Below are 13,779 nucleotides of genomic sequence, written 5' to 3' on the forward strand. Positions count from 1 at the left end.
AGTATCAGGTGCAACCTTGCAGATGCATTTTCATCTTATTTGTGTTAGCAAGCTGAGATGCTGAGGTTTACTTTCTGTTTTAGAGAATATAGAATAGCACAACTTGCACAGGCCTGTTGGTAAAAAGATAAAATATATTCTAATGAGGTGCAAGCTTACAACATGAAAGCTTTGCAGATAACCTCTGATTCTGCCTGTGAACAAGTCTTAGGTGGTAATACAGAAAACTAAGTAACAAAACTTCAACAGGTATAGACAAAACACTGACCTGAGAAAAGTCAATTTACCATTTTCAAGTTAACCCCAGGCTCAAGAACTGCTTCCTTAGTTTTACTGAGGAGAAAAATATTACAAGCTTGAAAACTTTCATATATGCCAGGGTTATTCCTTTCCCCAGGGAATGGCAACAGCCTTGTGCAGTAGGTTGTTACAAATTCAGTATAACCAATTTAAAAGGATTTTCTGGTAGCATTTGACTGGAACAGCAGCTGCAACAGCAAGCTATAAATTTCCAAACCACTGCTCAGTGTTTCATTTTACCCCTTCCAAAACGAGCAAGATGCCACTTAACAAGTGCAACTGGAAAAAAACAACTGGGGAAAATAGTTCTGCTGGGCATCTTGGAAATCACAGAGTCAGAAGTAGTAATCCTACAGTTGAAGTCACTTCACATGTTGTCATCACATTAAACAGGAATGAGATCAAGATTGGAATAAGAAGATAAAGTCAAGCCTAACAACAGTTTATAGGAAATCTATGCATTATGTACAATTTCCAGACTATGAATATGTTAAAATATAGCACTAGTACAAAGTGACCAGCAACTGTAAGCAACATTTGCAGTCCTATTTTAAAGTTTCAAAATATCTCTATAAGTTATTACTGGCTGTACTGACACAGCAAGCAAAACTACACTTTTCAAGATCAGGGCATATTTTCTGTCAATACTTCTCAGTAGAGTAAGATCAACCACTGTTTCAAAGCCAGGTACAAAATGTCAATCCACACCTGTAAATTGGTATGTAGCTCTTTAATTTAAAAGTCTGCTAAAAGTCCATGAAGCAGATGAATCAGATACTTCTGGGACTTGCTTCCCTTCAAGTGTCCTGGGAGAAAGACTGCTTGAACCAGAGTTCAAGATCATAGCCCACAGGCACATTCGTACTGCAGGCATACAAAATCTGGCATCTGAGGCAAGAGTGATTATCCTCTGTGTTTAGAGATAGCATATAAGCCCCACTCAAACTTTGCATAGGGATACAGGCAAGCATGCTAGTATTGCTTCAGTTCCCTCCACTGAAAAAAATTAGTTTGCTGTAACAGAAGTGCTCTTACATCTGAATTGTAAAGATATGGATTTGATGGATGGACTGTAAGATGGGTAAGGAATTGGCTGAGTAGCTGCATCCAAAGAGTTACAGTCAATGGCTCAATGTCCAAGTGGAAACCAGTAACGAGTAGGGTCCCTCAGAGGTCATCATGGGAACACCACCATTTAGTATCTTCATCAATGACAGACAGTGGGATTCACTGCACTCTCAGTAACACCAAGCTGAATGGTGCAGTTGATACCCTAGAGAGAAGGGATGCTATCCAGAGGAACCCTGACAAGCTTGAGAAGTAGGCCTGCAAGAATCTCATGAAGTTTAAAAAGGCCGAGTGCAAGGACCTGCACCTCATATTTGGGTTTGTCACAACACAGTAAAGTACATACTGGGGAATAGATTGAGTGACCCTTCAGAGAGGTACCTGGGGGTATTGGAGCATGAAATACTGGATGTGAGACCCCACCTGGAGTACTGCATTCAGCTCTAGGGTCCCCAGCTTAAACAGAGACATAGACCTGTTTGAGCAGATCCACAGGAGGTTCACAAAAGCAATAAGAGGGCTGGAATATATCACTTGTAGGAAAAGGCTGAGAGAGTTGGGGTTTGTTCAGCCTGGAGAAAGCTCTGCAGAGACCTTTCAATATATAAAGCAGGCAAATAAGGAAAAACTGATCAGGGCCTGTGTGGCAGATCAAGGGCCATCACTTCAAACTGAAAGAGTGGGCTCAGACCAGACATAAGGACAAAAGTTACAATGGGGATGGTGGGACTGGAACAAGTTGCTCAGAAGAGTTGTGGATGCCACATCAAGGGAACCATTCAAGGTCAAACTGTATGGGGCTTTGAGCAATCTGGTCTAGTAAAAAACATGTTGGTTGACAAAAAGCTCAACATGAGCTGGCAGTGTGCGCTTCCAGCCCAGAAAACCAACTGTATGCTGGGTTGCAGAAAAAGAAGCATGACCAGCAAGTCAAAGGAGGTGATTCTCCCCCTTTTCTCAGGACTCATGAGACCATACTTGGAGTGCACTCAACCCCCAGCACAAGAAGGACATGGACTGCTTGAGGGAGTCTAGAGAAGGCCATAAAGACAATCAGAGGGCAGAAGCACCTCTCCTATGAAGACAGGCTGAGAGAGCTGGGCTTGTTCAGCCTTGAGAAGAGAAGGCTCCAGGGAGCCCTGAGTATATAAAGGGGACCTAAAAGAAATCTGGACAATGACTTTTTACAAGGACTGGCTTTAAAACAAAAAAGTGTAGATTTAGATTAGATATCAGGAAAGATTTCTTCACTGTGAGGATGGTGAGGCACTGGAACAGGTTGCCAGGGAAGCTGTGGATGCTCAATCCCTGAAAGTTTTCAAGTCCAGGCTGTCCCTACCCATGGCCCCAGGTTTGGAACTGGATGATCTTTAAGGTCTCTTCCAACTCAAACCAGTCTGTGATTACAAGGCAGTACTCATAGCTATGAATGTATACTGTAGGGTAAGCTCTTAGCCTAACTGTAGGGATTAATTTCTTGTTCAAGGAAGGGATGCAGTTCTGTAAAAACTACATAGAATCATAGAATAGTTAGGGTTGGAAAGGACCTTAAGATCATCAAGTTCCAACCCCCCTGCCATGGGCAGGGACACCTCACACTAAACCATGATATCCAAGGCTCTGTGTAACCCGGCCTTGAAAAACCACAGGGATGGAGCATTCACAACTTCCCTGGGCAACCCATTCCAGTGCCTCACCACCCTAACAGGAAAGAACTTCTTCCTTATTTCCAGTCTAAACTTCCCCTGTCTAAGTTTTAACCCATTACCCCTTGTCCTATCACTACAGTCCCTAATGAAGAGTCCCTCCCCAGCACCCCTGTAGCCCCCCTTCAGATACTGGAAGGCTGCTATGAGGTCTCCATGCAGCCTTCTCTTCTCCAGGCTGAACAGCCCCACATTCCCAGAAAAATCTTACTAAGAAAGTTATTGGCTGGAAACAAACCAGTTCTGCTTCTCCAGGAGCCTGCTGAGCACCAGGATCATGGTAAATTGAAATCTGCTATTTCTTTTTTGCCTCACTGAAAGGCAAAGATGATCCAAGCTCTGCAGATTGTTTTGACAGAGGATGAAGATACAGAAAAACTGTTAGCCTTCTAGAGTTCCAGTTTCTAGAATAAAAACTGAAGACTGTATTTCACACTAAAAAGGCATTTCTGAGCCCAGAACTCCTACTTTCTTTAAGTAGAGAGTTCAAATGGTTGAATTAAAGCTTATCAGAAACACTCTCTTCACCTGCAGGACTATGAGCTGGCACATGACTAAATAGAAGGCATTCAATCACGCCACAGCAAGGTCAGTCATTACTCTTCAGAGAAGTTAGGAATGCAAGAGACAACATACAAATGACCAAGGCCAAGGAATTGAGATGAAGCTGGAAAAACAAAGTACTCAAACTCCTTGATGCAGCTGCCAAGAGTTCAAATATCCCTCAATACATATGCATATCCTTGCAGCGAGCAAGTCCATAAGCATAACCTCCACACACAATGAGAAACTGAAAATACTTTACTCTCCAGGTAGCATATTTATACCTGAAGCATAAAACATACATGTGGATTAGGTTTTAAATTCAATGCTTGTAACCTATTAAAACTGTAATATACAAAAACTGGAAGGGTGCCATATGTTTGTACTTTCAAGGCAACTTGAACATGAAGCTAATTAAGTTTGAGTTTTACTACCAAACTGTACACTAAAAGTGGTAATTTAAAAATTGTAAGGGAGATGCTTATTCCTTTCAAGTTGTTTCATAAACTTTTTTTTATGATAGCAAGCTGGAAGTTACTCTCCCTCAGCCTTCAGAGCAAGCAGTTACTGCAAAGCTCATTTACTTGTGCTCAGGCTAGCTGCTGTCAGTAACTCATTTGAGGTGTTTATGCCCAGAATGTGTAGCTACATTTTTTTAATTTCTCAATAGATGATACTTCCCTCCTCTCCAGCTGCCTACTGCTTTTAAATCATCTACTTAAACCACACACCTTAATTCTACTACAACCCTATCAGTTCAGCAAGTTATTTCACCTCTTGGCACACCTTCAGCATTGGAAGATACATGAAACTTGGTTCAGTTTTGAGAAGTAAACAAAAAATCTAGTCAGACAAATTCCGAGTAACCAGAAAGAGGGGAATACCTATGTTGAGAGCTGTTTCCTGCTTGTCACCTGTCAGAATCCATATCTTAATTTCTGCCTTTATTAGTGTAGCTATTGTTTCTGGAACACCTGCTTGCAGGCGGTCTTCAATGGCTGTAGCTCCAAGAAGCAGTAAATCCTGGTGAAAAAACAAACAAACAAAAAAAAAACCACCAGAATTTGAGGGATGGTTTTCTTAAAATAAACCTCTTCTAGAACACACTCTAAAAGGAATTAAAGACAGCATGTTGCACCTCGTTGCTAATACAGGATTTTGACAAGTAATACACACTACAGTAAATTTCTGGTGTGGCTATTCTACTTCCTCTGCATACAATTCACATTTCAAGGGGTACAGAATGGAATGGAGTGTTTCTGATCAGAAAGATGGCAATGTTTCAAGAGCAATTAATTGAAGTTATACAACTCCCAAGCTAGCGTATGGATGAACATATATACTGGAGCATTCACTAATCACCATAGCAACATGATGAGTGCTCTCAGTTTATACATTTCCTAAGCTCACAAAACAAAAGTCACCTGGCATCACATCATTTAAACTCATTTCCCTCCCATAAAATGTACATACAGACGGGATACAATCACTCAAAGCAAAAATTATTGCAACTATTTATGGATATAATCACTACATTTATGTAATACATGTGGTATGAACATTAATCAGTCCAAGTATCTCTAATCTAGATACAGATGTCTACCAGAAAAACATGTCTTATACAACAAACGTAATATTACAGAGTTTGCCGTGTTCTTATGCAATTCTAAAGCAATTGCTTAAAGAGATTTGGCTGTGTTACAGTAAGAAAAAGAAAGTCAAGCAGACAAAAATACCTAAGAAATAAACATCCTCAAAAGGCACAATCTACTCAGCAGATTTTAACTTTAAAGGCATATTAATGATTCCTTCAACTTGTAAAGACTTAAATTTAAAAGAAATTGATACAAATTGAGTTTAGTTATACTGTTTCACTTCAGGAATTGCATAGAACAAGTTATCAGCTTCTATTCTTTGTAGGGATTACAGTTATTCAAGTGAAAACAGACAAAGCAAACAGAAGCATTTAAGAGACTTGACGTTGTTCATCCTGGAGAAAAAAAGGCTTCATTCAGGTAGACCTTACTGTGGCTTTCCTATATATAAGGAGAACTTATTAGAAAGACTGAGAGGGACTTCATACTGCAGCCTGCAGTGGCAGAACAACAGGGAACATCTTTAAACTGAAAGAGCAAAGGTTTAGATTGGACACGAAGAAGTGATTTTTTACAGTGAAAACTGGGAGACACTGGAACAGGTTGTCCACAGAAGTTGTGGCTGCCCCATTCCTGGCAGTTTTCAAGCCAGGCTGGATTGGGCTTTGAGCAGTCTGATCTAGTGGAAGGTGTCCCTGCTCATGGTGGGGGATTGGCACTAGATGAGCTTCAAGGTCCCTTTCAACCCAAATCATTCTGTGTTTCTATGAAGAGGGCATTATTTGCAACTCCCACTTGTATGCACCTATGCATGCATAAAGAACAGAAAGGGAAGCTGTTATTTATACAAATATGTTAGCTGACATAAGTTACAGGTGTTGACAAAGCTTAAGCTTTATTGTGAGATATTCAGTTGGTAAAGGTCGAAGAATTTACTTTAGTACCCTAGAGCCTCTTGGCTATACAAAAAAGTTTGCTTTTATCAATGCCAACAACATTTGAAGGTATCAAATTAAATCCAAGCATGCAATTGCAGATTGTCTTTTATTCCCAAAGTCAGTTTTTAAGCAGTTAAACACAACAGCACAGGGATCAGCATGGCTGGGCTACCCAAGCAGGAGAGTTACTATTGCGCCTGCTGAAGCCCTTTCAGCCAGTGCGTAGGTGGGGAAGGAAGCCCATTCATGTTTGTCTCCACATGTACACCTGTTCTATGATCCAGTAATCAACACTCAGACTGGCAAAGTAGCTCTCCTACTCTCATTTGATCCCTTCAATGAAAAAAAAAAATAAAAATCAGCCTATTAAAATACGTTGTATTTTGTTATTGCCACAGGCCAGTTTACGATCTGGAAAGAAGTGCCTGTAGACCAGAGAATTTAACTCAGGGAAATACCAGCTCTAAGAAATGGGAAAAAAAAAAAAAAGGGCAATTTCCTGCTCTTCGGTATGACCAGCAAGCAAACATTAACACAAAAGGAATACAGTGGATATTTCCTACCAATATGGCACAAATTCCAAAATTCCAATCATACAACCCATTCATGGGTTCAATTTTTCCAAGATTTTAAATTGTGAAAAGAGGCAGAAGATAAATGGCCAAAAGTTATCTAAGGCTTGAGAGCACATTTTAAAGTAAGAGAAGCAAGCTATGTTCACTTCTCACCTCAATGAAAACAGAAGTGCACAAGAGCATAGTGCAGGAAGCAGAAAGCTGAAATAAGTTATGCAAACCTACAGAGCCAAGGATTAGACAACCACACTGGCCAACACAAAAGATGACTTCAGGCACTAATCTGAAAAACAAGATCCGACCTTCAGCTGTTACTTAAAGAGTTCTTGGAGTTTTTCCGTAACCCTATGAAAGTTAGCTGCCTTCCTAGTCTTAATCTCCTTTCGTCTTCTGTCCCAACTAACTTCAATAAACAACAGCGCTCCAGAACTTAAGTTGTATTCTTAATATTAAAAAAAAAGAAATTGAAATTCAAAGAGTGTTTTAAAGAAGCCACTATATGAGTGAAATAACCGGCACAAGGAGAAAGAGCATGAACAAGTGTAGCTGAGAAGTGACTACCAGCATTTCAGAAAGCAGGAAGACCAATAAATATCAAAGAAACACTGGCCCCTAGTGTTGACATTTTACCATTTCATTTAGTGTGGGAGTGGGATTAGAGTTTCAAACTGGCTCTCCAACACCTACTTTTGCCTTCCACAATTATGCGTTCTACAACTTGCATGAAGAGCAGTTTTTCACCTTTTTTTCCAGGCCGTGAGACTACAGGGGTAAGTGAGCACTCTGTTTTGTTACTCTCTAGACTCTACAGAGTCTGCAACAGCCTTCAGGAAACCTGAACTGAGCTGATATATGAAAAGGAACAAATTTCTCTGTATACACTAGCATATGGGAACTTGGAGCAACATAGTGATTTTGTATGTTATCTTTTTCAAGTTATATCACTGTTACACAAGACAAAAATAATGAGAAAAGAGTTTGAGGAACAATGACCTTTTATACATAACTTGGTCTCAGACTTACAAATTAAAACTTGAGAGGTCAATGGTCTGAGCAGGTTGCCAACTAAGAACACCTTTCCAGGTTCTTGTAAGATAACTGGTTCACTGTATAAAGCCCAAATTCCATGAGAAGAGATATCTGTAAGGGAATCTGATAAAAAATAAGTATGTGTATTACCTTTTCAATAATCTCATAGCATTCCTCCATCTTCTGAGCTCTATCTTTCAGAACTGTACTGGTCTCATTGTAGACATTCAGCCACTCTCTATAAGAGTTTTCTGACAGATCTGCATAAGCAATGCACAAAGTCCTCAGACCTACAAAAGAGAAAACAGCCATTACACACAGTGGAATTAAACTGACTATCAGCAAATCATTAATGCCCTAATGAGCACTAAATTCTAATCCTCTCACCAGAACAACAGGAGCTTTTAACACGCATTGTTAAACTCAGGATTCCATAAATTTTCCCTGCACATGTTGAAGGCATTTGAATTCTCACAAATGTAATCCAAAAGCCTGGCTCATTTAGGTTACTGATGTTGGTGTAAACCAAGAGAAGCTAAGGGCCACAAGCTTCTCCCTGATTTTAAGTATTGTAATCTAGCCATACTGGAGCAACAAAAGTGTCATCTTTAATCTTTTTATAGTTTAGCTATGAAAGCAAGCTTGTCTTTCATGTATCTTTAAAGATAAATTAAAAAAAAACCAAAACAAACAGCTACATATTGTAACTGGAAGTATTACTTAGTCAAACACACTGCACAGCCCACATTTCCTTGTAAAAAGACTGTTTCCTCCTACGGTGTATGCATGTAACTCACATTAATAATGGGAGTTACACATGCACAAAGGACTAGATAATAAGGCCCATGAAGTACAAAAGCCATTTTATTAGGCCACTGGAAAAAATAAACATGCAGAGGTAATGATTCTTTCTTCCTCTGGTATGAGTCAAGCAGAAAGGAGTGTGTGCCATAAAGTATTAAAGTTTCATCACTGAGAACATAGGAGTCTGCAGAGAAATTACTAATTAAAGCTGAATAATGTTTACAGATTTAAGAGGGAAATCACTGGTCCATGGTTTTGCTATAACAAAAGTATCTTATGCTACTGCAGAAAAGGGAACAAAGCCAAGTACTTCTGTTTGAACAGAGGTGTTACATCAGTTCTTAAAGGCCTTACAGACCATTTCAGATCATTTTTGATGTCTGGGTCTTCCACGCTTCTCAACTTGTTCAGGTTATCTCTCTGCTTCATGAAGCCAGGGACTTTGTGCCTTTTACACTGGTAAAAACATCTCTAAATCCAGTGTAATGGAAGTATCCTGAGCAATACAACTCACACCCATGCCCTTCATCACAGGCACCCAGCACCCCATCTTTTCCTTCCAAATTCTACTTTCCTACTGAAATTGCACAAAAAACAGGGCACAAACTTTCAGGGTTAAAGTTATCGCAAAGTTCTTAATTTGCTGATTACACGTCACTTCTTAATTTATCTTCATAACCATCTTACTCAGCATTGCAAAGGTTAAACAACGTAGAACATGCTGCAAGGAGTTTGCTAAGTTGAATTCCCATGACATGCTGCTTCTCTTACCTTCTGTTGCGAAGTATTCAAGATGACACAGTGTTTGCTCCATATACTCGGAATCTTTTGAAAGCCTCTCAAAAATCACATTATCCTATTAAAACCAAATTCATTACAACAGAGTAAGTCTACAAATGAAGTTTCTATTTGGGTATTTATGAGCTCAAGTGAAATAACTTGAGTGGACTTGCTGATACCTAAACCCAAGACTATATTTGCAAGTATTATGTTCAGGTTTTAGGGACCCTGTTTTGAGTAAGCCATCTGGATTGTGCCCAGTGGCAAAGATACTGCATCCACTTTCAATAATGGGGACAGAAGTATGCTCTGCCTCCCTCCTCCCCTCTTTCCATAAAGGGGTCTCCATTACTGGGTAGTACAGAACACTCTTTTCTGAAGAAGATACATTGATTTCCAGAAAACGCAAGTGCGTGATCTTATCCAGGATACATTGTAGTCCCATGAAGAATTGCTTCTTGCAGTCCTTTCTGGGAAAGATTGCCACTGATGTTCAAAAATAGAAGGCAGAAGCACTGATCAGGTTCTATGACAAAATCCTCTTAGAAATATCCTTCCTTCATCACTATATCAAAGGGCAACTGAAATAGCCCAGATAACAGAGGCAATCAAAACACAGCACCATCACCTACATGTCTGGAGTCTCTGGATGTTATTCTGAAACTGTCAGAACAGGGTGCTACACATACACAAGATACGGAAACCCTACTTTTGCTCAAACATGTACTCTTGACTAAACATGCCTACATCTATCATTGATTACAGATAGGCATACAAAACAAGCAATTTATTATGGAAGTGACAGGACAGGAGATGACTATCAGAATGGGGAAGAGTTCATATGGAATAGGCAGTTAACTTAGAGTTTAGGTGAGTTTTGTCTTGTATGTTCTGCTGCATCCACAACACCCGGTTACACCAATTACTACAACCCTTTTGCTCTTTTAAGACATCTGAGACTGCTCATATGGAAGACAGCATAAGTTTTTTTTACTATAAATTCCCATGTTCTCCACCCCTTCCTTCTTCAAGAAGGAATGCGAGCTCAGGTATAATATGAGCAACAAGCAATTGCAGATCTGTACAGTCCTACTAGATGTACAACTTCAAAATACTGTACAAAGGCAATGGGCTTAATCCACTCTACCAGACCAGCATGAAGCCAGCACATCTTTATCAAATCAAGAGTGCAACTGAAGCAACAGAGCAGTGCACCCAGACAAATATATCCAGACAAATTCAAGTAAAGCGGATCTTTACAAAATTCAGATCTGGTTACAAAAGCATTGAAATTCAAACCACTCTCTGGCTGTGGCCAATGCTAGTTTTGCAGCCTTTGCACTTTGGTAAGTTATTGCTTTTGTCAGTGAGGACAGAAGAACACCATGGTGCAAGTCATGGTGACAAATTACAGCAGGTGCAAGAGATGCAAGAGAGCTAGATCAAGAGCCACTTGAGAACAGATTTTAGCATTACAGATCCAAACGGTCTTTAGTCTAGCTCCTGAACTGCTGCTGTGCAGCCTTGTGAAATACTAACTTTGATTAATTAAAGGGCACTGCTCCCATCAGTTTCAGGATTTCAACTGGGTAGTAGGAAGCCCAACAATCTTCCTACCTGCAAAGCGAGTCAGAGGAGGAATGAGCAGTCTTTTAAATCACTTCAACCTAAACAGCAAGCTAACAGGTACTACGTATAAGACATGAAATGCCAGCAACAGCCACAGCTGCTAAACCAATAACTAGTAGTGTTACTTCTCCAGTAGGTGACTTAATTACTTACAGCCCCTTTGCAGTAGAGACGTAGCTTTCCTGATGGAGTTCGAACAATCACTGACATCCTCTTCCTGTTGCTATTGAAGAAAAAGCATTTGCTCCTGTTAGTCATAGCAATGGACAGCAAGTATTGTTCTAGCCAGAGATTTTTCTCAGATGTGTCTAGTACATCTGAGATCAGGTGAGATGTAACAGTAATAACTTGAGACCCCACAATCCTTGACAGCAAAGAGAAATACCAAATTGCCCACTTCAGGCTTCAGCCCTATTGCTCCCATTGGCAAGCACCCTTCAAAGCAAGCCAGGACACAAGAACAGCTGCCTACCCAAATCTTCTCTGACTTATTTTTATATACTCCTTTAGAGCAGAACCAGCCAACTCAAAGACAACAGAGAATAAGACTTCAAGTCATTAAGCCACAGAAATGGTAGGAAAATAAATAAATCAATAAATAAATCACAAAAGCCAGCTGACTACCACTACCTAAACTGGCAAAACTTTATCAGCTGACAAACAGAAAGCACTTTCCATCATCTCCAGTAATTTAGGGGCCTTATTCATCACACAAAGATTCTTGCTGGCCAAGCAGTGCCCATCCTGCCTAGTCTAACAAGCTAGGAGTGCTTTAAAGGTTTAGTTTTTCATATCTGGAGTGGTTCTTAAAGAGGCACCAAAAAGCCCTTCAGTCGTAGATTCCACCTACTCAAACGCAAGTAATTTACAGAAGCACTGCAGAAGTGCAATCTCAGTCTCAAAGTAAGTTCTTGAAATACACAAGTGACACACCAGGAAACCAATGAGGCATGGAATAACACTTCCAGGGCAGCAACTTCTCAGGATGCCAGAAGAGCTGCAGTGGCAGGGAAGAGTTCCATGCTCACATGACAACAGCTGCCAGTTTGTAAGGAGCTCTGTATTGGTCCTATATTGTAAATGAGGAAGGGCAAAAAAAAAGGTAAGGAAGTTCAGCTCTTCTACTGCATCAGCTGAATGTTTTTATTCTCAATAATATTTACAAAATAGTTTTCTTGTTGCCCTGCATTTATTATATTAGAGGAAAACTTACCTGGAAAACTCTAGCACGTTAAGAATTTCAAAAGTTTTTTCTTTTCCCAGCTACAAAAAAAAAGCAAACACTGTAATAAATATAATTTGCAGTACATTCTTACACGTGCTAACATGTAAGGCAGCTAAGCGCAACCTTTTTAATACATCCAAGCGTAAATAAAACGTAGTAATAGCTCCCTCTCCTGGCAAAAGTAATGTAGACCCCTATTTAATGAAGGTATTCTAATCTTACTTGAATGCCTAGTACTGTGGCACCCTCCATTTACTGTTTTTACACCATTTCAAGGAACTACCATTTTACTCCAGAACGATAAGCATGCTCTGAAAGTTTATCTGCATATTTTCTTCTTAACACCTAACAGACATGCTACAGACTGTGAGCACTGTTCCAACTTAGAATAAACATGCCATGCAGATTTGGTATTACAATAATAACCTTTGTCTGAACTGCTTTACTATTTCTTTTACTTGAATTTACAAGCATATTAGATTATATGTTTTGTGGCAAAAATAAAGTGGTTTACTAAGGATAAATTCATGTTATTGTCAACAACTTTTTGTTGGAGTTGATGAGCAACCTGAGGAAAGAAAAGGATTTTGAAACACCTTGTCTTTGTCATTCCTGTTGTAGAGCAGATGGAAGAAGCAGTAGGAGTTACTGGAGTCTCAGAACTCCAGTGGTATCTGTAATACATTGTCAAAGCCTAATTGCAACAATGTTCTACAAGGTACATACCAACTCAGCAATAACCAAGATCAAAAGTCATCTCCAACCCATGCTACATGTACTGCCACTGATGTAGGCAACAAGACATGAATCTGAGAGTGGAAATTTATATCACTGCCTATAGACTGACCATGCTCCCAACTTGGTATGTATGAGGAGTATAAAACTAGGTCTCGTGGGCCTGGTTCTCCTGCAGAGAAGAGCCTAGATAGCTCTAGACGATGCTGCTTATCCTAAGCTCTTCCTCTTAAATTAAGCAGCAGTTTGCTGAGAAGCTGCTAAAAGTTTGTGACAAGCCCTAGAAAGCTGTGTTTTAAGTGCTTTGCCTGGCAGTGTACCAAGAAACTTGAAAGTGAATGCACCTGAGCAGAAGGACAAAAATATATCCATTATTCTTAATAAGCATCCTACTAAGCTGCACCTGTGTAAATCAGGAGTCACTTTAGCTTGGACTGCAAATTCAGTCAGAATGGGGCCCCACGAGTTTGAGACTGCCTGCATCAGCTCTAATTCATTAATTACACACCTCCACATACAGATCTTGTTAAGCAGACACATCTTCTACAGAGTATCTTGCTGAGAAGAAAAATTCCATTTTCAGACAAGAACTCAAATATTTCAAAGCACAGTAACCATTAAAGGTAAGTCAGAAAATCTCTACACACATGAATTTCCTTCTAATGTGAGTGTTCTCATCTGTGTTTCCCAGACAACAGGAATATTCCTCAGGCACAACTGCTGTCATTGCCTACATAAGCTTGCAAGTTCCTATTGCCCATGCCATGCAGAAGGGCAACGAACTTTGCATCTAAAAACAGAGTAACACAGCTTTTCCCAGTCTGAAGAAGCCTGGGATGCCACATAGCATCT

General features: G+C 39.9%; 1 protein-coding gene across 3 annotated transcripts in view; it reads right to left on the reverse strand.

Moving 5' to 3' along the window:
- The window catches only part of ATP8A2 (ATPase phospholipid transporting 8A2), a 335,578-nt gene that overhangs the window by 236,551 nt on the left and 85,248 nt on the right, over window positions 1–13,779 (reverse strand). For all 3 annotated transcript variants that reach the window (XM_061374620.1, XM_061374621.1, XM_061374622.1), the window contains 5 exons: window positions 12,181–12,230; window positions 11,121–11,190; window positions 9,330–9,414; window positions 7,905–8,044; window positions 4,502–4,640 (listed from right to left, as the gene is read on the reverse strand). In XM_061374620.1, coding sequence (XP_061230604.1) covers window positions 4,502–4,640; window positions 7,905–8,044; window positions 9,330–9,414; window positions 11,121–11,190; window positions 12,181–12,230 — 484 coding nt within the window. The remainder of the gene's footprint in view (window positions 1–4,501; window positions 4,641–7,904; window positions 8,045–9,329; window positions 9,415–11,120; window positions 11,191–12,180; window positions 12,231–13,779) is intronic.

The sequence above is a fragment of the Neopsephotus bourkii genome, unplaced genomic scaffold, assembly GCF_033783945.1.
Source record: "Neopsephotus bourkii isolate Nb327-2 ecotype Australia unplaced genomic scaffold, CSIRO-AGI_Nbou_v1 NB_1638, whole genome shotgun sequence".
Lineage (NCBI taxonomy): Eukaryota > Metazoa > Chordata > Aves > Psittaciformes > Psittacidae > Neopsephotus > Neopsephotus bourkii.